At 40.8% G+C, this 24,538-nt stretch overlaps 1 protein-coding gene across 8 annotated transcripts in view; it reads right to left on the bottom strand.

Moving 5' to 3' along the window:
- The window catches only part of GRIA3 (glutamate ionotropic receptor AMPA type subunit 3), a 148,105-nt gene that overhangs the window by 31,392 nt on the left and 92,175 nt on the right, over positions 1-24,538 (bottom strand). For all 8 annotated transcript variants that reach the window (XR_011100979.1, XR_011100980.1, XM_068696822.1 and 5 more), the window contains 5 exons: positions 23,223-23,327; positions 21,827-21,934; positions 20,435-20,641; positions 10,793-11,169; positions 1,806-2,004 (listed from right to left, as the gene is read on the bottom strand). Coding sequence is in view for 6 of the 8 variants with exons in the window: in XM_068696822.1 (XP_068552923.1) it covers positions 1,806-2,004; positions 10,793-11,169; positions 20,435-20,641; positions 21,827-21,934; positions 23,223-23,327 (996 nt within the window). In the remaining 2 variants the exon portion in view is untranslated. The remainder of the gene's footprint in view (positions 1-1,805; positions 2,005-10,792; positions 11,170-20,434; positions 20,642-21,826; positions 21,935-23,222; positions 23,328-24,538) is intronic.

The raw sequence follows: 24,538 nt of genomic DNA on the forward strand, positions 1-24,538 counted from the left end.
TCCTGACAGATCATCCTCATGTAGAGCCCCACTTTCTCCAAGCACCATGATAGTCACAGCTCATTCCAAGACTATTACCAGCACAACAAAGCATTCACACATTCACTAGACTTTGTATCCTTTCACAAGAAACATTCATTCCTTTGATCTCCAGGTGAGAAGAGACTTCCATGTTATGTCAAACTATTACGGAAATGAAGAAACACCCTCAGACAATCGCTCTTCCTGTATTAATGTAACGAGATACTCCTAGGAAGATCTTTTTCCCCTAAGCACACGACGGTGCCTGTAAACAGCACCAATATTTCTAAGCAAATTTTACCACCTTTTTTGACAGGTCCACTCAACTCATTTTCCTGTACAGATAATACTGCCGGAGGATGACAATTAATCCGAATACAAAATTTTATACACTTATGTCACCCTTAGCAAGGTCACTGTTTATCTTACAGGTTTTTAATACAAAAGAGAAGCTGTTGTAATGCATCTGCCACCACGGCTAAACAAGAACTAGCAAGTACCCATTTTTATAGGAAGACATTACATATAGGTAAGGCTGAGTACAAAAAAATTCATAAAATATCTTTGTATTCACTGCTGGCTTTTTTTTATTTTTTTTGTCAGATTTATACACACCTGCCTATGTGTGTGTAGTCTTGTATCTCTGATGATGTTATTTATCTTACAAGAGTCTCAGCTTTTCCAGTCTTTGCTCGCTACTTCCTTTTTTATGTGTAGCCTAAACATTCAACATCTTAAGCAAATTCAAAGAGCCATCAATATTTAACCAGCCTACAGCAGCAAGGGTATTACTGCTCCCTCTTCCCTCACAATTGCATTTGACCAGGATATGTGATAGGCACTAATTAGTGCTGGCTAATAATTAGACTGACCACTTTTCTATACAAATAAATGCTGGTTTGAATGGCATTTGATTGGCACTGTTGAGAGAGAGCTGGGAGCTTCCTGAAAGGGCTGAGCATTTCAGTTCACCATTGGAAAGACCAGAAATAAAAGGTCTGGAGGCATTTCTAGATACAAAAAAGTAGTCTGAGGGCTTATTTAGAAGTTCTAATAACCTCCTATGAAGTTTTTAATGACCTCCTATGCAGCTTGTGGTTTGGCAAGTGGAGAAAGAAAGGATGATCTTAAATAAATGTACATACTCCCCCCCATCCTCAAATACTGCAAACCCAGCATTTCTATCAGCAAAGTGAACACACGATAGCATGCTGAGGTACAATTATTTCACTCCTGGCTGTTTGATACAGCCACAGCCAGACACTCATGAGCAATGAAGACACAGCAACAGCAGCAATCAGTGCCCCACACAGAAATGGCAACATATGCTTCCCACCCCCTTCTCATTCTGGCAAGTAAACACCGATGCTGGATGACATTAATGGCTGCCAGCTAGGCAAACAGAACAAGTAGGTCAGGAGAGTCATTTCTCCAAGAGTTTTCTTTGTTAAATATTGTGCTAATGACTGCATTATTGCTCATCAGAGCAAGGCTTGGAAACTGGTGTTAGAAACCTTTCCCACAATAGCAGAGGTCAGGTTTTTCATCTTAGGATGTTTCAGGTTGAGCAAAACAACCAATTCTTGATAAAATGCCTTTTAAAAAGCATCTTTAAAATCTGAACACAGGCTTGCCCTGATTGCACAAAGCAGATTTCATCAGAACAGCTTTACTGGTAGGTAGAAACAAATGACTGAAAACTATGACCCTGTGTGTCAGGCACATACAGTTTAGAAAAGCTCTAATGGAGATTTAACAGAACTGCTTTAAAGCATGCAACTTACTCTAAAGAATTCTTTGGTTGAGCCTGAATCCAAAGTTCCATAGGCTATCTCCGTTTGTTTAGCCAGATCCTCTGCGCTCTCTATGGGAGACACCATCCTTTCCACCGTAAGGAAGGCAGCAAGATTAGCAGTGTAGGAAGAGATAATGATGAGAGTGAAGAACCACCAGACTCCTCCGACAATTCGCCCTGAGAGAGATCTATGGAAAAACACATATCATCAAATTTTGTCGAAGATATTCCTTGATTTATTTTTGTTGTTGAAGAGAAATTCACATGCACAACCCTGTTGTCCTCATCCTTCAGACATCTGTGGAGAGGCTCCTGATAGCCTTCCTCAGGAGAGCAAGCTCAGCATGTACCTATTCTTAATTAGTTAAACCCTCTTAAGTCTTTCAGTGGAAACAAGGACAAAGAAATAATGGTTCTTCTGAGCCCACTCCATCTGGAGGCTCAGGCAGCAAGAAGTTCTTCTGACTTCTACAGACTCTTTGCTGGGGACGTCTTTTGCCAGAAGACTTTTGTTTTCTCTGTTTGGCCAGCCTTTCCCCTTGACTGATTTGCCTGCTGTGGCATATCAGCATCACTGCCTCTTTGGGGTCTGACTAGCCATAAGGAAAAAAATACCTTTTACTCTTAAAATGTAAGATGTGGTGAACAGCAAAAAGGCATGAGCAAACACCCAATTTAATATAATAAAAATGATCCAGTATGATCCAGCATCATGGCCTAGCAGGGATTACACACTGAATCTGCATATTGAAGTGGGGAAAGAAACTGATTTGCTTTATATTAATTGAAATTTGCATGCCTAAAGCCCACTGTTCCAGATCAAGCATATTCCAGATTTTTAACCACCAGAGCAATGTCATAGTAAGTTGTAAAAATAATATATATATGTATTTTTTCAAAGAAGAAAACCGGAAGGACTAAAACCCTCCTATGTATTAATGCACAATTACAAAACACCTATGAGTTAGGAGATCTAGACTGTGTGTCTATAAAAGCTCTTTGCTGCTTTAAAGCAATTGAACATCAGGCTCAAAATGTTTTTTGGGGGCTGAAGGACACCAGCACCACTCTGCTCAGCTGGGTGGGGAATTTGCTTGCCATGCACAGTGCACATTCTTCAAACACAGCATGTTGATCAGGAATCATTTCAGGAGCTGAGACAGAACTATTTCATATGTTTTCCCTTAATTCTTTACCCATATCAATGGAGGAAGATTCAATCCAAAATGTATAAAATCCACGGAACCTGGGTGTTGCACTCCTCAATTTGTGTGAAGGGAAGAAATAGAAAACAAGAAAACTCTTACCTGTTTGTTTGTTTCCTTCAAGCCCCTCAGTGCCATCCCCAGACAGTGGGTACAAGTTGTCCTACCAACAGATGGAGATGGGAAAAAAGCAAAAGTCTGGTGCTGGGTCCCCACCCTGCCCACACAAGGGGGGTTGGCCAGTAATCTGCCTAGTCTTGGCCAGAGCCTGAGATCGCCTGGGCCATGAAAAGATCTCATTAAATTAATATGAAAAGAAAGAAAGAAAGAAGGAAAGAAAGAAAAAGAAAGGAAGGAAGGAAGGAAGGAAGGAAGGAAGGAAGGAAGGAAGGAAGGAAGGAAGGAAGGAAGGAAGGAAGGAAGGAAGGAAGGAAGGAAGGAAAGAAAAAGAAAGAAAGAAAAAGAAAGAAAGAGAGAAAGAGAGAAAGAGAGAAAGAGAGAAAGAAAGAGAGAAAGAGAGAAAGAAAGAAAGATCCATCCAACATTAAAGAGCACACCAAAGAAAATTATTGCCAACACCACCAAAACAAAGTGCTGTCTGGAATAGACCAGAGGAATGTGGATCTAAGCTAAGCGGTGAAACACAACTGCTCTCCACTCTCCTCTTCCCCAGGACACAGAACCTCTGCTCCCACTGGAGGGGCAGGCTCTGGCTGGCTCCTATGGGTTACCAGCCCCAGGGACTGCTGCACTAGCTCCATACCGATAGGCCAGGTGGTTCAGATGGTTACATGGCTTAAGGAAGCTTAAGGAGCAAAGCATCACCTCTATGTCCATCAGGAAGCAATGACTTTCAAGGTATGAACTCTTAGAGAACTCGCCGTCGCTCTGGCCTGTGTGTGCTTCCTCAGGGCAGGCACACGTCCGATGGATCACCAACATGCAGAGGAAGCATTTCTGCCCTTCCCAAGGGCCTCCCAAGAGGTTAAAAGGCTTCCAAGTTTTGAGCTGGGGCTGTGCTGCAGCAGTGTTCAACAGAGGGCTACCGAATGGTTGCAAAAGTAAATTCCAGAAATATAACACCAGAATAATGGAGCAAGTCAAGAAATCTACCTCGCCCTACATTCTTTGCAGGTGTCAAGTGAGCATCTTCTGGGATTTTACAGAATCACAGAATCACAGAATTTCTAGGTTGGAAGAGACCTCAAGATCTTTGAGTCCAACCTCTGACCTAACACTAACAAGTCCTCCACTAAACCATATCCCTAAGCTCTACATCTAAACATCTTTTAAAGACCTCCAGGGATTGTGACTCAACCACTTCCTGGGCAGCCTGTTCCAATGCCTAACAACCCTTTTGGTAAAGAAGTTCTTCCTAACATCCAACCTAAAACTCCCCTGGCGCAACTTTAGCCCATTCCCCCTCGTCCTGTCACCAGGTACGTGGGAGAACAGACCAACCCCCACTCGCTACCTGTAGAGAGTGATACGGTCGCCCCTGAGCCTCCTCTTCTCCAGGCTGAACAAACCCAGCTCCCTCAGCCTCTCCTCATAAGATTTGTTCTCCAGACCCCTCACCAGCTTGGTTGCCCTTCTCTGGACTTGCTCGAGCACTTTCATGTCCTTCTTGTAGCGAGGGGCCCAAAACTGAACACAGTACTCGAGGTGCGGCCTCACCAGAGCTGAGTACAGGGGGACAATCACTTCCCTAGACCTGCTGGCCACACTGTTTCTGATACAAGCCAGGATGCTGTTGGCCTTCTTGGCCACCTGAATACACTGCTGGCTTGTATTCAGCTGACTATCAACCATCACTCCCAGGTCCTTCTCTGCCAGGCAGCTTTCCAACCACTCATCTCCCAGCCTGTAGCTCTGCTTGGGGTTGTTGCGCCCCAGGTGCAGGACCCGGCACTTGGCCTTGTTGAACTTCATGCAGTTGACCTCAGCCCATCGGTGCAGCCTCTCCAGATCCTCCTGCAGAGCCTTCCTGCCCTCGAGCAGATTGACACATGCACCTAACTTGGTGTCGTCTGCAAACTTACTGAGGGTGCACTTGATCCCCTCATCCAGATCATCAATAAAGATATTAAAGAGTACTGGCCCCAGTACCGAGCCTTGGGGGTGCCACCAGTGACTGGCCTCCAACTGGATTTTACTCCATTCACCACATCTCTTTGGGCCCGGCCAGTTTCTAACCCAACGAAGCATACGCCAGTCCAAGCCATGAGCAACCAGTTTCTTGAGGAAAATGTGGGAAATGGTGTCAAAAGCCTTACTGAAGTCAAGGTAGAGCACATCCACAGCCTTTCCCTCATCCACCAAACGCGCCACTTTGTCATAGAAGGAGATCAGGTTCGTCAAGCAGGACCTGCCTTTCATAAACCCATGCTGACTGGGCCTGATGGTTAAGGCCCTTGTTGGCCAACTCCCTTACTAGTTAGGGTCTTGCTTTAAATGCTTTGTGAAACTTGATAACCTACACACCAAATCAAACTCTCACATCAGCTAAAACTTAATTTTAGCCATCTACAAAGCAGTGCCAACTGAACTCGTTGAATAAGGCTCCCTTTGGAGCCATCGCAGAGACAGAAAGGAGACAGACACCCTCGAACAAGATTTACCTCACTTGCTATAGTGTGGGACAGATCTGAAGATGCCCATCTGTCTCCAACAAGTATGGAGAGAAGTGAGATGTGCTCCTGACTGGAGCACACTGTACTGCTTTTACATGGCTATGTCAGGTGAAATTCATTCCTCTTTCATTCATTCTTTCAATACATACTTTCCATCTTTGAGATGAAGATAGGCCTGGATTTGAATTCCTCCTCGCTGCAGTGAGGTTGACAGCTTCAGAGCCAGACTAAGGAGATTAAACATTCACTTGCACACACTACAACTAGCTTTATCTTGCTGCTCTAGGGTCCCATGGCCCTCTTGCTTTACAGCACCTCTTGAAATAGGAAGATGAATAAAAGACTTGCCAGGGTCTTTGGACAAATTTCATGGAACAAAATGGTGTGTGCTCATTCTCCCTACAGTTTTCCTTAGGAAATGTCTTACTTGCATCAGAAGCTGCCCCTTCTGCTTGCAGGACAGATGCATTGCTGAGGTGAAGATGTGCAGGAGGAGAAGCATTTTCCAAACCAGTGAAACCTCAGTCCCACATTGCTGCAATAACAAAACGTCTGTGTCGAGCTGCCTGTTCATACAGTGTATTATGCACAGAGAACAGTAAAAATATCTTGCCCCTGAGATTTTGCAACCTGCATGACCCAAGCAGACAGATACAGGACAAAAAATGGAGAACAGCTGAGAGCAGGGGGAGGTGAGCATGACTGGATTCATTGAAGAGGAATGCACTTCCCCAGGCAAAGGTCCTACGTGCAAGAGAGGGGTCTTGCTAGAGGAGGACCAGAGCAGTTATCAGAAGAGTTGAGGTCACTTGAAAGAGAAACGGATGTCACTACTGAGTTGTTTTTCCCAGAGACTTCCAATGAGCATGAAAGGGAAGATTAAACAGCTGCTACCATGAAGTGCTCTGGGATAACATAGCTGTAGTTGATGTCAAGCACAGGATGGAGCAAAAGAAAAACAAAACAAACCACAAAGCTGATGCCAAAGGACAGACAGACAGACAAAATCAAAGAACAAGAACGCAGTTGAGCATGGCCTGGCAACCTCCTTTTCCAAAAGCACCCCAGATCCTCCCAGTCCATCTGCTGATGCGAAGACTCCTTATACCCACTGCAGGGGCTGGTGTAGAGGGATGAGGGAGAAAAAGGGTTAGTATATAAACACCAGGCTGGTAATAAGAGAATATTTGTTTGTTTTGTACTGCGAACCACAGAAATGTTTCTCCATTACTCAGATAACAATTACAGAAAAATCAATCACAGCTTTTAATACCAATACCACTTTTTCTGATGAAGATGTACCTGTCCAAGTGTGCAGTGTTGTAATTTGAAAACAAACAACTAATGCTTTATCCTAATGTGTTGTTTTCCAAACTGTTTCAATAAATCGATACATTGCACAACATCATTTTAAAGTGAATTAGTGTTAACAAACAAGAGAGAGCAGAATTATTACACAATTATCAAAACAAGGTCAGATGGTGTTTTCAAAAGGAAGTAAACAGGAAGAGTGCATACCTTGAGAGGAAATTTAAAAGGAAGCATGGAGTCAAATGAGAGCAAATTAGTAACAAGAGAAAGAAATTAGTAACAAGAAAAAGAAAATAAATACTCAATTTCACATTCAGTTGCTACATTCAAACAAAATCCCATTTTTTAACAAAATAGCTTAAAGTTTCTACTCATGGCCATAAAACATATTTGATTTCCTATAACAAACAGAAATAATACACTTTTCACACTACTTAATTTTTAATAGGGCTCTTATGATCGATACAAGATAGCTGGTATATTGATGAAAAGCCCTGAACAACCTAGGGTAAAATCTGCTTGCCTAGACCCCCCCTTTCCACTCTGAGCTCATGCTACAGGGTACCTGCCAAGCATGGAGCTCAGTCCTTTGCTCATAAGCCCAGCAAAACCTCTGCCTTTCCTGCTGGCCTCATTTGGCCAGGAGGCACTCACCTAGGCTGTTGAGACAGAATACAATAAATAAAAGCATCTAAAGCTCTGCCTTCAGATGCTCCATTCTCTCGTCATAGGAACCAGCAGTGGGAGTTTCAGGAACATCAAGTTACCCAGCTCTCATTGCTGTTTTGAAACTCCCACTAAGTCATTCCCATGGCCTTTAATAGGAGTCTCTTGAGACCTGCTGCAAAAATATGGGTCTAGAAATATAGCCTCTTAAATGACCAAGCTCTTGTGATAACTTTTAATGACCCCCCTGTCTTTTTCCATCAGCTATTAATTAATCTAGCCTCTTTGTTCCACAAGAATAAAGAACAAAATTAAAACATGCGGTCTCATACAGATTTCAAAGATACTTTTGCTCGGAATGGTGTTACAAATGTGACTGTTTCCTCCTGATTCCATTAGCCATACACATCTTACATTAATCAAATTTAATAATCCACTTTTGATCCATCAAAAGTGAATTTTCAATACTTTAGCTCACTATGCAGAAAAATACAGCAGCCTTTGATAGCAGAACAAAACTACTGGAACAAGTGTCGGTTCCATCATAGGATGAACTAACCACCGTCCTCTGGCTGCTTTCTGATTCAGCTGAGATGACTCCTATTAAATACAGATTGGAGAGTATAGGGATATATCCTCTGGAATATCCACACAGCATACTCACCAAGGATAGATCTAACTAGTCATTAGATGTCACAGCTGTTCTGCACAAAGGCAGCTGAAAGAGCCTTTATCAGCAAGTACAAAAGTGATCTCTCCAGACTGCTTGTTGGCATCTCTCTACAAGTGCTGCATGCTCTCATATAAGACATTTATTCAGACAAAACTCACAATGGAAGAATGAAGCCCCTTTTAATGGCAATAGAATAGTATGAAACATTCATATAGTCGATGTATTGTGAATGGCATAACCTTACAAAGATACGGATTCAGGATGGAATACTTGGGAATAGTCCCTTCTATGGAAAAGAAATTTGGCATTAAATCAACTTAAACCAACATATCATTCAAAGGAATGGTGTTTCTGGAATTTAAACCAAGGTATTAAATTTCTCTCTCTTTCTCTCTCTCTCTCTCTCTTTCTCTCTCTCTGTGTCTTTCCTGTAGCAATGCACATAACTGCCTGGAATCTGTTATCATGAAAGATAACAAAACAGCCAGATAGTATCTTCTAACGAGGACCATGAATTAATATTGACCTAACAGCTTCTGATGGACAGATAAAATAAATAGGTTTACTGCTCTCTCTGTTTTTTGTAGGTATTTCCAAGGCACTTATCATAGTAATATTGAAAAAAATAGAGTATGTTCCACTCGTTATATAATGTTATATATGGCTGAGCATGTCAGAGTCACACGAGAGCTTAACAAAAATCCTATGCACTGCTATTTGCTGTCAATAAACAGACCTAGCAGAAACTGTATAATGCCTACAGCTTTCCATGTGATGTCCCAGTGCTTATTTCCCGGTCCTTTATATTAGGCACACACATGGTCAACAGCAATTTAAATGTTATAACTACCCATTACTTTTAACAGCAAGCAAAGTTTCATTACAGAATTTGGGAATAAAGCAGAGATTGAGCATATAAACAGGAGAAGGAGGCTGGCAGCTGTAGCAGGACAGTGAGACAGCACACTGAAACACTGAGAATTGTGATGTGGGGTCATAACCAGGCAAAAATATCACATGTATGTTTTATATGGGAGGTATATGCAACTGTCAGCTACATATGGTATCTACCTGCTGCTATCAAGACTTCTAAAACATATGAATTATGTGCATCAAATAATGACAGGCATCTCTGAAAATCCTGGACCTCACTGCAGTCATTAGCAGATTTGAATGTGCAATGACTGTGAGCTTAAAGGATCATTATTAGATTACGACAGGCAAGATCATGATCATTTCCATGAAACTTCCTTCCATGAGGTTTTGTCACTTTTTTCACTCTTAGACCAGGAAAACTTGTTAACTTTTGAATAATATAAGTCTTGCAAAAGGTACACAAATATGGAAATTACTAAGGTGTATTTTGAATATAAGTGCTTAGTCAGAAAATATCTGTCTCTCTTGATTTAATTAGCAACCTTGTTAAAGGGAAAAACTGCATCCTGTTTGTACTAAACAGGTATTTTAATAATTAAAATAGCTGTAAACTGGATTTTAAAATATTTTCATAAAAAATATAATTACTGTTCTATCACTAAGAAACTAGATAATTTTACTGCTTACCACAGGCACATCACTGAAGTATTTTAACAGTGTATAGGTGGGAACATAATATATGTATTACTAAAAAATATTTGAGGTATGCATTGTTCAAGTAGAGAGAACTTTACTATTCTCTGGTGGTTTTCAAAATGCTTCTTTGAAAAAGAAATGCAATTCTACAATGGTTAATAGCAGTGCTTGCTGTTAAAATAGAACTAATACCAAGCACGTTTTACTAAAGCCTTATTCAGAAAGACTGCCTTCTTGAATGAAAAAAAAATCTTTATGGAAACCAGCAATGCTTATTAGACCATATTGACTATGAACACAGGGAAAATGCATTAGGCCAGATATAAATAACAATGCACACACAGGATACACACCATAACTACTAGAGGAGCACACATGGAGACCTGAACGTATAGAACATGGTAGTAAGCAAATTACTAATAGATGAAAAGATAGTTCAAGAACAAAATTAGAGAAATGAAGGACAAAAAAAGCAGGCAAAAATAGCAGAAGCCTTGGCAGGAGTGAAGGTGTTTTAAAGTGCTGTTGCATGTGGCTTTTTAAAAATAAATAATTCAGATTTTGCAAAGCATAATATGTTATATGCACCAAGGAGATGACCGTAAAATGAGATATGCAGCAAAAACACGGTAGCCCTCCAAGCATTGCTGAAAACAGAAAACCCCATGCATTTTACAGCCTCAACATGGTGTATATAAGTTTGGCAGAAATGCATAAGTGGCATTATAAGGCAATGACACTCACTTTTGAGGTGAATGTTAGCAAACATTGGATTGATGATGAAGCTTAGCATTGAATGGGATGTCAAAACAAAAATTTGCAATTGAAAAAAAAATTGAAAACGTAACATATATGCACCATGGCATCAAAAATGACCATAAAATGCAAAAAGGTAATGGAATGGTATGGAACAAACCTTGGAGAAATATCGCATCCTTGCTGCATAAAGGCACCCAGGGAAAACCAAAGGCTATTAAATATTCCAAACTCATTTGGAGGGTCAGGAGGATTCTGAGGGTCACGTGGCTCTTCAGTGCTGTCTTCCAAGTGCCATTCATAAGGGCTGAATCTGCTGACTAGGAAAAGAACTACGCTGACGCCAATGTAAGCAAAGACTATACACATCCAAATTTCATAAGCCAAAGGATCCAGGAAAGAGAATACACCCGGTTTAGATTTCTGAGGCTTCTTGATCATGATGGAGATTCCCAGGCTCATAAAGGGCTTGGAAAAGTCTATGACTTCTTCTCGCACCAACGTTATAGTGAGGGGGGCAACAGCTATATCTGCTCTCTGAAAAGGGAAAACAAAGCCAAGTTAGTTACAGAACAGTTGCAACATGACCACAATCTAGAGTCTGACGTTAATGAATCAGATGATGAATTACAAGAATGAGTAGGAAACATTATTTGCAGCCCATTTTGCAGTCATTGAAGTTGTTTTAGGACTACATGGACAGAAAATTTTTAACAAGAAAAAATACAAACATGTCTGTGCAAGGCCCTCAAGACAGAGGGAGATATATACCAACATGTATTTATGTTTCTGTTAAGTCAATGGATAAATAAACGTTACTTTCACTGGACCATTAAACTACAACTAAAGCTATATTTTCCGGGATAACATATGAAGTAAATATAACTTGCATATAGAATGTCATTTCAAGTCCAGATCAGTAATGAACTGTATTTAACATACAAATGTACTTAAATAATAGAAAAAAAAAAAACACCAAAAACCACAAACAAAACACAATGAAACAACAAATGATTGTGTTTGGTGCTCAAGTTCAGGTGGATTACTGATGGCTTTTAAATCTCCTTTTTAGTCATTAAAAGTTTTTTGACATTGTCAATTTTTAATTCCAGGAAGGGGAGTCATTAGGGGAGAAGGGGAATAATTCTAGGGCTAGTTTGTGAGCATGCCCTTTTCCCTTTTACATGGGTTTATCCTTGTATGCCTGATAGACACAGTGTGATGGCAAGTGCTTGCTTCTTGACTCCTACATCATTTTGTAGTAATAGCCTGTATCCATCCATCTGTCTTGAGGACATGGGGCAAATTATGGGTTTGTTATATCTGGATGTTCTCTTTTTCATTCTTAAAGCAAGTTCTTACTCCCTTACTGATTAGTCCAGGGTCCTTAAAAGGAACCTGAGAGAAGTGATTAGTCATTGAATTTCAGCTGGATTTGGGCACTACCCCTTATATATTGCTCTGGAACTCCACTGCAATAAGGGATAGATGATGGAAGAATAGTGGGCTGATAGAACCAGGCAGTTCATCCTTTCTGAGGTCACTGAAGAGCAGTAATACAGATCTGTGAGTCCATGAGAAGTAAATAGCCTGGATTATCTGAGCAAAATGCGAAATAGCAGTTTTGAGTATAATCTATGCCGTTTTATTATACAAAACCTCAACTCTATAGATCTGTAACATAGACCATTCTCTGAGGATGGGTCATATGGAAGCACAATCTCATCTCATTGCATCTACCATTCACCAGTGTGTTGGTATTTGCAATGAGGCAATACCTGGAACCCCTTCCTTTCAATCCTTACATCTCTGCTGGATTCCGAGGGAGGGTAAGAATGAGAAGTAAACAAAAAAATAAAAAAAATGCTTAGTTACTTTATTAGAAATAGCATTCCAGAATAGATTTTCAACATATTTAATTTTAATTTTATTTTGGTACCAGAAGGAGTCAAGTCATAACCTGATAACCTAACCTTGATTCAGCAAAGTACTCAAGCTGATGTCATCAATTAGAGGGGACTAGGATGTTTTTTGTTGTTGTTGTTGTTTTAAATTAAAAAAAGTCTTTTTGCACATTAAGAAAATGGTTTAATTATTCTGACTCTACATACCTTTTTTTTGTTTGTAATTTTCTGCCTCTTTTAAGCAGCCTATAATTATTTGTGATATTTGTCCTTTTCAAGATGGCCTTTCATTCATAATTAAGAATTTCATAAAGAAAAAGTGATTCTTAGGGAAAGTTTAACTTAGCAGTAACCAAGCCATTGTGCACCTTTTAAATCAGTGTTCTATATCTAACTAGTAAGTATGTATCTGACAGAAAAATAAAACCTTATTAAGTAGAAGTTTGAATAAAAGTGAAACATTAAGGAAATGTCAAGAAGTGATGAAAATCTTTGCCATAAAATAATTGAATACGCCTTTATGTAAATCTGATGGTGATGTTCGTGACTTTCAATAATAACTGATTTTCTGATCTTCCTACTTTTTTTGTTTGTTTGCTTATTTATTTATTTGTTTGTGTAAGTTTAATAAGCAGCAATGGCAAGGGCTTCTTGGAAAGTTAACCTCAGCCTCACCACCCTGTACCAGATGGTGTCGCAGAGTCCCTGGGCAGTCATGCCCAAGGCACCTTCTCAGTGCCGTAAGGCTGGGGCTGACAGCAGCCCTGCCTGCCTTCTCTGTCTGCACACAACCTCCAGACTTGCTCCAGCCTCTCAGGAATGTCTCCTAACAGTTTGCACTTGTGTGTACAACCAAGAGGTTTGGAATAATTTCACTGCTTGGAATAATCAAATGAACCATGTCTGTGTACTTAAGGAAGCCATTTGGAAAACACAGCCCATGGTGTACATCACTACAGCCCCCCTCAGCACCTTTAGACATTCATGCATGCTGGGACACTGCCTTTCCCCTTGAGTGAATGTTTTCCTCAAAGAGAAAACCCTACAAATGATCATGCTGCAAAAATCTAGTTTAACATAGCGTGCATCTAGAGACTGAAAGTACTGGTTGCTGTTGAATGGTTGGGTGTTTACTGGCTTTGCAGATGAACATGTTAATTGTCCAAGTATTAGGGAGACTTGGGGGCACATGGGTAGAGTGTGGTAAAGGGACTGGATGGTTCTGGAAGTTGCTCACTGATGAATTCCTCCCAAATGTGTATTTGTCTTTTAGGCACTGCTTATTGAACTACTATTAAATGTTAAACGTGTGCAGTCAGTAGGTATGAGATGCACACAGAATATCAGTTCTAAATGTAGAGTCCACTGCTGGCTGGAAGACTAAGCACTTTGACCATGGCTACTGTGTTTCATGTTGAACTAATGAGGTACTTACAAATTAATCCCTATTAGAGCAAGCTGAATGAATCAGGACACCTGCAGAGACTTGGCAATGACTCCACAAGAAGTGGAGCTGAGGTGGGAGGTGGGAGCCTCACCACCTGTCCTTGTGCACATGGACAGCCACCTTGTCGAGGCAGGAAGAGGCTGGATCAGCTATAAGCATGTTTACTTTTTGTAGCATTTTCCTGGACTTGGAGAAATTTAATTCTCCCAAAGTAATATTTTAATAGCCAAAGTGGAGCTCTTCCTAAGTGCTGATGCAGCATGCAATAAAGCCTGTAGCTCTTTCATGAGCAGCTGAGCTCATGTGGGATGTTCCTGTGGGGTCTTTCAGAGGATGAAGCTGATGCTCTGTTTAGCACTGACAAATTAGTTTTTAAATGCCCAATTTTTACCATGTTCTCATTTGTATCATGCATGCATTTCTTTGTAAATGATTTTAAGTTGTGTTTTAATATTACTAGGGATAGAAACATTTATTTTTCTAAAACACTTCAGTCTTCCTGCTTTCCTACCATATTTGATGGGACTTCTACATATTGGGAACACCAAGAAACATCCTCATGTCTTAAATGAATATGCTGGCAATTGTTTCAGCAAAGGGAACAAGAAGAAAATGAAATTAAGTCAGATATAGGGTCTCAGGAAACCATCAACAACATGGGCTCTGAAAGTGGCCCAGCAAAAATCCAGCACTTGAGCCCCATTCCCCACCACTTCCTTGAGTGTTAGTTACACTGGAGAGGTTAAAATCAGACCACTCTTTGCTTATTTATTTAGATATATAATATTTGAAATGGAGAGAGCTTATGGAGAGCTCTAAGAACCCCTAACGGATTATTAATAATTGCAGCATGGTTGTGAATCTCTTTCCTTGTTATGGCTGCAGATAAGCTGAACCCATAAAAATTGAACTAGATTAAAAAAAATAATTGCACAACACAACCACAAACATGCCCTTCCCTGTGCAGAGGTGGAGGGGGGGCAGTTAAGAACCTCAACAACTAAGCTTTGCTAATCACTCATGACTAATGGTGTTTCAAACATCATATTCACTGCATTTAAGCCGGGAGAGAAATGCCATGGATTCCTCTGAGGCTCATTCTGTCTCTGCCTACCAGTGTGGGAAGATGGATTTAGGGAGGACATGCAGCACAGAGGCACTGCCCACTCTGTTCAAAGCTGACCCCAGGGGGCTGCAAATCTCAAGACTCTTAAGAGGAGGGAAAAAGAAAAAAAAAGTAAATGGAAATATCCCTCTGCGTGGAGAAAGAAAAATGATAAGATGTTCCACCTCTGTAATCCAAAAGGAGGGATGGAATTCTTCTGCTTACAGACCTAAAGATGAGCCTTACTATCTTTAAAGACATGCACTAGAGGTAGCAAGAGATACCAGCTAGGCTCCTGCCGGTACGTGTTTTCTGGTTGTTCATGTCTGCAGGGCTGAAGAATTTCTTTGCTAGTGCATCACTTTTCAAGAAGTGGGTCTGGGCTATGGTCACTCTGCAAGAGGTTTGTGCTACAGGGTGCCCCCCAGCATGCACCTATGTTCAGACTGAAGCAGAGGGACACCATGCCAGGTGCTGACTGCCCGATTTCCATCAGGTACCCCAAAAGTGAATGCAGGCACACAGTGGCATCAAAGAGACCATGTTGGGGTGACAACTGACTCTGAGCAGTGTATGACTCATTTGGGCACTAAGGTCTTCAGGTGCCCGGACAGGGTGTCAGACAGAGCAACACATCACCTGCAGTGCCTGCCGGTAAAAGCTACCTTGAGAATGGAGTCCACTATACCCAGGGATATCAGGGTGTGTTGAGGGGCCAGATTATGAGGATACTGTGCTTTTAACACTTATTTACAAACAACAGGTGAAATTGGAGCAGCAACAAGCCACATTGAAGTATTACTGTGTATTAGTTGGGTAACATAAAAAATGATTTTGGTATTAAAACTGCAGTTGGCCTCATCTGCTGTTAAGTACTTTCCATGTCCAAAGGATGCCCACAGTTCCTCCCAAGATACTACTGTTGTTTTTGGAAAATGGAAAAAAGCAGCACACATCTGCTTTTTCATCTCATGCCTCCCTCTCGGGGTGCACGGTGGCTGAACCCTGGTAGCGCCACTGGTGTGACACCTCCTAGTGCCTTTTGGTGTTTGTACCTGGCCTTTGCTACTGCCTGAATCAGCGGCAAGGGGTGGGTGGAGGGCTTCTCCTGCCTGCTGTGCAGGGAATGTTGCCATTGACTGAGAGCATGAGGGAATATTTTTGAGGAGTGGAATTAGTCTTCTCAGCTACTACTCAAAAGCTGTCCACGTGGTCTTTTTGCTTCTGCTTTGAGGGCTGTGGCGGCTGGTCAGCCCGTTCAGGGCAGGGATATGTGTACATGGTCTCACTCGGACCGACTGTGGAGGCTGCGCACAGCTGGGGGACTGCCTTCCCTTTACACCCCTGCTTTGTTCCTTCACAGTGTTTTACATATTCCGAGGTTTTTATAAAGGCCTTTTTGTACCTGAGGAGAGTTTTAAAGGCTGTAAGGTCCGTCTGCTCTTCCCACTCCCAAAGCACTTGTAGTTACAATTAAGATACATGTTAAACCTACTGCCAATTAGCCTCAGCAATGTGAAAAGCATCAGGCCCGGGGAGGGAAGCCTTTCCCTGGCTGCACACTGAAGGAAGAGCAACGGCATAGTTTGAGAGGGGAAGAAGCAATAAAAGCCTGCACAGGAGAGCAGCCCATTGTCTGGAGCACAGCAGCGGCAGGCACAAAGTCCCATGCATGCCTCTGCCTGCTCAGTGCTGGAGGCATGCAGGTTGTTAGCGGGTGGATCACGGAAGGGGAGTGCTTGCCATGCTGCTGAGGTTTAAATAGCAATTCACTCGTGCAAACTGAGGAGAGTTTAACTGCTTTAACTACACAGAAGGCAAGCGTCTGTCTGATCAGTCCCCAGTCCTTGGGTGAGCTTCACTGTGTTGCATCAGTATAGGCTGGCTTCCCTATTTCATCTCAGGATATTAGAAGGAGCATAAATCAATTTATGTATTAATAACATGGCTATTTAGCTTCCTCAACATGTGTGCACCTTAAATCTTAATGGGGAATATGGCTCATGTGTAAGTCAAGTTTTAGGCTTGCACAGCAGTGAGAAAAAGTGGCACCCTGGTTACGCAGAAGCATGAACTTGGTGATGACAGCAACGAGAAACCACTTTTCACCAGGGAAGTTTAAAACAAAAGAAATTACTGATCTGGAAACAGAAGTATTTAATAAACTTATTCTGATACTTCTAAGTCTCAGTTAAGAATGAAAAATACTCTTCTAAATAGAAATGTGCAGGAAAAAGCTCTAACTACTTGCTTTGTTACTGTTAAAAGTTTCTACTGTGTTTTACAAATTTCTCTGAGTTTGAACTTTCTCTTAGTTTTTGCAGTGTCCAGAGGCTGTGAGGACCTGGCTGCACTGCATCCTACAGGAAGCAAGAGTGACAGTAGCAAAGAACTGGCACACACTAAATGTTAATTACAGTTAATGAGGATTTTGGCACTGAAATGCCACGCCATTCACTTCCTGTGACTGTGCTAAGAGTAGTTTTAGGTAAGTGTTGTGTGCATGGGGCTATGCAAAAAAGGGCACAGCATTAAAAAAAAATTGGTAAAACTTCCCAGCAGAACCAGGTGGTGGTTACAAGCTCGTTGGGCCACGAATATGCTGCATTTAACATAGGAAACACTTGAGACAAATGCAATCTAGAAGATGTGTGTTTGCTGCCACAGCTCGGTTCAGCTGCTGGATAACTGGTACCAAAACCTATCAGGCCCCTTTTATTCCCCCATGTCTGTCTTCCACACATGCTAATAAAGGCATTTAAATCTAATCTCCCTCTTGTCTTCCCAAAATGGAATCCGAAGGAGCCAAATACGACAGTCATTTTGCAGACAAGGCTCACAGGGGTATTAGGGGAAATGTACAGTTTTCATTTCCTAATAGAGTTTTGAGCCCCTGAGAGATAAAGGAAAGTCAGAACATGAATGAAGCACTTGTTCCAAATAATTACCACTTCTAGAGTATTTTTCATCTTCAAAGGGCTTTGTGCACATCCTTGTGAGTTGTGTACATAGCCCCCTCTCAACAGCTGGAGAAAGAGGCCATGGTGTTGGCAAACAGGGCTGGGGAGTTCTGTGCTGAGTTCAGGGGCTGTTCCCCTGCTTACGGAAAGCCGGGTGGATCTCTGCGCAGCTCAGCAGGATGGGGAGCTAGCCCAGCAGTGCCAATCTGCAAGCATTAACCTGGGCTTCCAGTCAAACCTTGAGGGATGCAGCTGACCTTTGAATAATTGAGACTGCAGTTAAGAGGCTGGGTAAACAAGCTCACAGTGTGCAGAGAAGAGCTGTTGGAGGCCAGGGAGGGAAATGTTCCTCAATTTTTCATTAATGAGAAAACACAGATGAAAACTCTGGGACAGGATACAAAAGAACAGACCTTTTTTTTTGTGGGGAAAAATGACAATGGCGGGGGTGTTTCAAGGCATGGCGGATGGTGCCCTGAGGCTGTACTTTGCTGGTGTGGAAAGGTCACAGGTGTGGCTGGGTTGAGAAGTGGCCTGGGCTCAGTCTGATGCTATGGAGGCAGAGATTCCTGAGTGAGGCTCATCCCAAGTGGCTGTAGAAAAGGCAGCTGCTACCAACCTGCTTATCCAAGCAAAGGCTGGGCTGAAATAGGAATATGGCTCAGGTCTGCGAGCCCTTAATACAGATGGATTCTGCATCATTCAGCAGCTGCACAGCCTAGTCTTACTTGGCTCACGTCATGGAGGCAGTGGCCTGTATCACACCTTTCCTCCTCTGGCATAGATGGTCCCTGTGCCCTGGCTGTTAGTAGTAATTTCATATTCCCTTTGTTAATTTCTATTTAATTTATTTTTTTGGCGTATGATATGACTTTTCTTTTAAGTGAATAAACTGTTTCATTGCTTGTCACTCACAAATATATCAAAAGGACACAATTACAGCTAATACCCTTGATATTGCTTGAGCTACACACTGAGAAACTGAGGATTTCTGTTTTCATTGCAATGCAATCATGCTCGAAACTAAACTAAACATTCCCTTCAGAAGTTCTCAACAGACTTGTGTTCTCTAAGAGAGGTAACACTTTTCCCGAATCACAGAATTGAGGCACTGGATGTTCAAAAAACTTTCATAATGTCAAACCTCAATGCAACAGGAAAGTGAAGATACAAACCAGGGTTCCAGACCCCTGTTTACTTTCATCGGGAGATTTCCCTCCCTCCCCTTAGCACAACACCACAAAAGCATTGTTGCTTGTATAAAATCTTTTGAAATTGAATAGGCTACAGAGTATGTAAAAAGGGATTAGGACTGACTGCTCCAGAGGAGGAAAAAAAAAACTTTTTGAAAATCCAGCAACTACTTTTAAAAAAGACTGATTTGAAAAGACTTATCCCACCACACATTTTGCAAGAGATGATGATATGATGTTATCACAGAGGAATTTTGAGGTGACTTTTAGAAACTACACTCAGCAAGGGAACAAAAGGAGGCAATGGAAACATCACTTCTGCTCAGATATTCTTAATAAAGGAAAGCTTGTTAAAAATAAACCATAAAGTTTGGGCGGAATCACAAATCACCTTATTAGCATTTGTGGGGAAAAAAAAAAGAAAGCAAAGATGACATATCAGCTTGTAAAGTCTTTTCTGCAAAGCCAGCTTTCTCCCCCTTCCATCTGCTTTATTGTATCAGCAGTCCAAAATTCACATTTCCAAAGAAGTTTCTAAAATGGCAATTCTGGACTGTTTTTGCTGTTTTTGTTCTTACTAAAGAAAGCAATGTACACCTGATATAGAAATATAAAGAGGAATGTAATGATTTAGACTTTTTTTTTTTTTTTTTTTTGTCTGACAGCTCATTTTAAAAGACAAATCCAGGGTTTAAAGAGAAAAAGTTGTGGGTGATTTCAGGCCTGCATTGCTTCCTATCCTGAAAAGCACGCATGGGGATAACTGAGCCTTTAGTCAAACACAATCTGACATCAGTGATCCGGTGAGGCTCAACATCATAGGATCAGACCTTTAATAGCAGGGGCAACCCTCATCACTTACAGGACTGAGAGAGAAAAAGGAGACATTGCAACTAAAAAAGCAGCACATGAAGGGAAAACTGGAAAATCTGCTGTACATAAGGAATTTGAATTTTTCCCAGTGCTACTTCTCAACATTTTGTGGATTCTGGTTTGGAGAACAGTGACAGAATGTGACACTTTCCAACAAAGAAATGGTTAGAAAAACTGTGCTATAAAAGCAGTATTAGAAAGAAATACCTATAATTTTAAATGTGGTATTCAAACAGACGATCTTTATTTTGCAGTTTATTAACTTTGAGCATAACTTTTTATAATAGAGAACATGAAAATGAAGGTTAAGAGAAACTTACCCCATAGACCAGTTCACCCACCATGCCATTCCATATCTTAGTCTCAGGGTCCCTAGCTCCGTATTTCCCATCTCCAACAATTGACAGTTTGTATTTTATTCCAACATGTTTTGCTATTTCAGAAGCTAAGTCTACACAATATCCTTCATATCTCTCATTCCCTTCTAGTTGTTCATGGTTTTTCTTATACATTACATATGGTGATTCCTTTGAAACAAAAGATCAAAAGTCTATGAATTAAAATACAACTTTAAAACACACAAAACGAGAGCTGTTATTATCCTTACTTTATACAACTGGTAAACATTTACAATATTTCTTTACTTTGGTACAGAGATCAGGAAGACAGACTTTTTTAGGCTGAAAATCCTTGGCATGGTCCTACAGTCACACATACTACAGATTTTATTCCTACTATGGACCCATTGAAGACAACAGGACTATTCAACTTTAACAGTTACATTATTGTCTGTAAGATTAAGCCTAATTTTTACGTTATTAGACAGTTGATTGGCATCACTGCAGTAATAATTCTGTTTTTAGTGTTTAAAGAAGTGACATACCCAACACCTGCAGCATCAAAATAATTTTCTAAGGCCCCCATGGTGTAGAAAGGGGCACTGATGGGGATATTTTCAAAGCAGCCTAAGATAAGCTAGGCTAAAATCCTTGGCAGTGGTTTTTTGTCACTAAATTCCCTTAGCCTTCTTAGAAAATTCTGGCTGAAATGCTGATTATATCTCACTAAATTCATAGGAGCATAAAATACAGTGCTTCAGGAAATAGCAAAAATCAGCTCATGCTTAATAGAATTGTAACAGGCATAAAAGTCACAAATAATGCTGCACAGAACACATTTGGTAGAGGCACTAGGTCTGACACAGGTGCTGCTGTTTATGAGACACAGGAAGAGCATTACTCCTTTGGAAGTGCATGGGTATAGATAGCTTTACTCCCAGTGCTAGAGCATTTCCTGTTCTCTACAGGCTTCCTTGTGCCTCCCTTCCTCAGTCCACAGGGGTTGAGTTTACAGAAGCTGTACCTGAGTGAGGTGTGCAAGATGTGACCTTAGAGCAGGGAGGCCAGACCCTGCAATAATCATTTACATACAGGCATAACTTCACTTATGTGAGGCATTTGACTGAGTTCAAGTGTCTGAGAAGCAGAGAAGCACACTGCTGAGCTCAGTGGGACTCCTCTGAGTAAAGTTACTGATACGCATAGAAGCTTACACTGTCAAGCCCTCAGCACGTATCTTGAAGATACCAAACTTTTCAGTCACTTGAAGTCATTTAGCGTTCAACATTTGCCTCTTGATGAGGTGTCTAACACATCTCAGGAGCCATGCATCTTATTTCCTAAACACAAACACACTAAGAACATGAAACTTACCAAGATGGTAGTGACTACTATAGTTCTGTTCTCCACGGATGAAGTGTCATTAGAGGGCAGCTGATCTAATGCTGGCACAAATCTTTCATATTCATTCCAATAACCAGACTATAAAAAGGGAGATTGTTAATCTCATTACATATTTTTACAAGGACTCTGGTGCATTAATTTATAACAAGAACTGTCAAAATATATGATTTTGTAAAATTTATGCAGGGCTACATGAGCTTTAATAAATACAAGCTGAATCTAAGTGAAAATACATATTAAATTCTCACTATCTACGTTCACATTGTTATGGTGCCTGTAGAATAAGTTCCTCTCTATCCACAGGATAAGGATTAACTATAAATGGGAAAATAAACTCCATAGCACTTTGAGTAAAATTATTTGATTTTGAAACATTTATCCATATTCTGCTGCAGTTCAGACAGTGCATACAGTACCTGTAGATGTGTCTGAACTAACTTTCAAGTAGATGCACAGCCACTGTTAGCAATGCAGGCACAGTAGCTTAATCGTCGAGGTGGGTTACAAAACCCTTGGTTAGTATGAGGTGACTATTTGTCATCTGACTTGTGCTGACCTTCATAGTGCTGTGGCTACGTTGCTATGCTATTACACCATTTTTTATATTTCTGCACAATATAGCAGTAACACTTATGTCTGCGCTGTAAACCTTGCTGAATGGCTGGGCCATGTCCAGAGGTATTTTGTTATCAAGTATGTGAAGAATTGATTAAGGAGTCGCACTGGTGACTAAACAGGTTAGGTACCTATCATCAGGTGTCTATCATCAGGACTTTTCTGTCTCATACACTCAGACTCATCTCTCGATACTCCTGAGAGCTTGCCTATCTAGTTATTTTTGAAAATTTGCCCTAAATTGCTTTTATAACAGGGACCTAGCCAACCACACCACTTACGATCTATACTTTATTTAGGAGACAAGAACAAGTAGTGACAATCCTAATTAAAACTCAAATTATGTTCTATTAATTTCAGAAGGTTTCTAAAATACACTTACTCTGTCTTCCCTATTGCTCTGATGCCTCTTATGGAGAGGAAGGGGAAGATGGAGAGGAGTTTACGATATTGGGCTGAGCACAGGGACATGACAACAGGTAGCATGCTCAGCAGTGGAAAAGCTCCACGTGGCTTCTAATGGAAGAAGTGGGGCTGGAAGTTGAAATGGAAACCTATGAAGATATTAAGCAGGATGAGTGATTTGGTTCAGGAACAAAATAGAACAAGGTTCCTGGAGGACAGCAAGAAGGTAGGGATTCCTCTGGGTCCTTTTTTTTACAGAGGCTGCATAGTATTTTTGAGTTCCATTAATTTGTTGGAATAAATATTTCTGAAGGTATGGAATTTAAATGCCTATCATGAAACTCACCTTCCTTGATCCAGCAGCCTTCATTTCATACACATCAATTGTGTAATTTGTTCTCCGCCCATAGGTGTCGAACTGGATGTTCCCTGTCATTCCTTGAACCTGCACCTTAAGGCAATAAACAGAAAAAATCAACCAGCAAAACACTTTAATAACAGAATCACTCTATTTTTTTTTTCCTCTGTTACATTTTACAGGAACTCACTAGCTCCAGCACAATTTTTATCTATCTGAGAGACGTGTAGCAGTTCTGACACAGCCAGTGGTATTCTTTGTAATAAAAAAGCCCCAATTCTCTCAGTTTCAGCTGTACTTATTCTTTGTTAGTTAGTACTCAGCTGGTGACTCACTACTGCAGAGTGAGCTGCACTTAAGTGTAAGTGAAATTATCCCTGCATGTATGTTAAATGTAAGAAAGACTGGTTCTGCCATGCTTAGTCACACTGGGTTTGCTGATACAGAATGGAGTATCAGTGATGCACCTGAAACAACTCAATGCCATTAAACCCCTCACAGTATGGCATAGAGTGATTTGTGATATGGACCAGACTCTCGTATCGTTGCTCATTCTGGGAAGTGCTTTATTTTAAGATCAGTCCCAGCGTAGGAGAAAGGAATGAATGTCTTCTCTGAATGAACACAGACAATTGTCTCTACTGCTTATGGAGCTTTGGTCTCAATCTGGATGGATGGGTATATAGATGGTAAGTCATTATCATTACCTAGTCACATGAATCATTTTAAGGGGAAGTATGAAATACTTTGTTTCAAAGAAAATAATCTTTCTTATTTCCCAGTATGAAAGGGTAAGATATTTCCATTTATCCCTTATCAACACTGACAAGCTGTCATCTTAGGCAAAGGGGTAACAGTCTGAAACTGCAGTAGGGGTAAATTATCTTTAATATTCAGCAAAATGCTGTAGAAGGTACAGAATGACTAATGGAAAATTGGTCAAAGGGAAACTCTGAAATCATGGTCCCTGGAGATGTTCAGGGCTGGTTACTGATCTGCTAATTATGGTTAAGAGATGGTGCAATCAAATTTGTAATGATGGATAGGGATGGACTCCCTAAAACAGTCAAAATTCCTTGGACCCCAAATTATCCAGTGAGACAAATTAAGAATGACATTTAAGTAGTGTAGTAGTGTATTTTTTTTAAATTATTCGTAGTAAGTGGATCTGAACCTTTTGTAAAACAGTTTATGATTTCAAGAGTCTGGAAGAATATGTAAGTTAATCCCATCTCCAAAAACCTAAAGATGTGCAAGGGACTTTGAAAGCCAAATCTGTCCCTAAAAAGGTTTTATCAACTGTG

The sequence above is a fragment of the Anas acuta genome, chromosome 13, assembly GCF_963932015.1.
Source record: "Anas acuta chromosome 13, bAnaAcu1.1, whole genome shotgun sequence".
Taxonomy (NCBI): domain Eukaryota; kingdom Metazoa; phylum Chordata; class Aves; order Anseriformes; family Anatidae; genus Anas; species Anas acuta.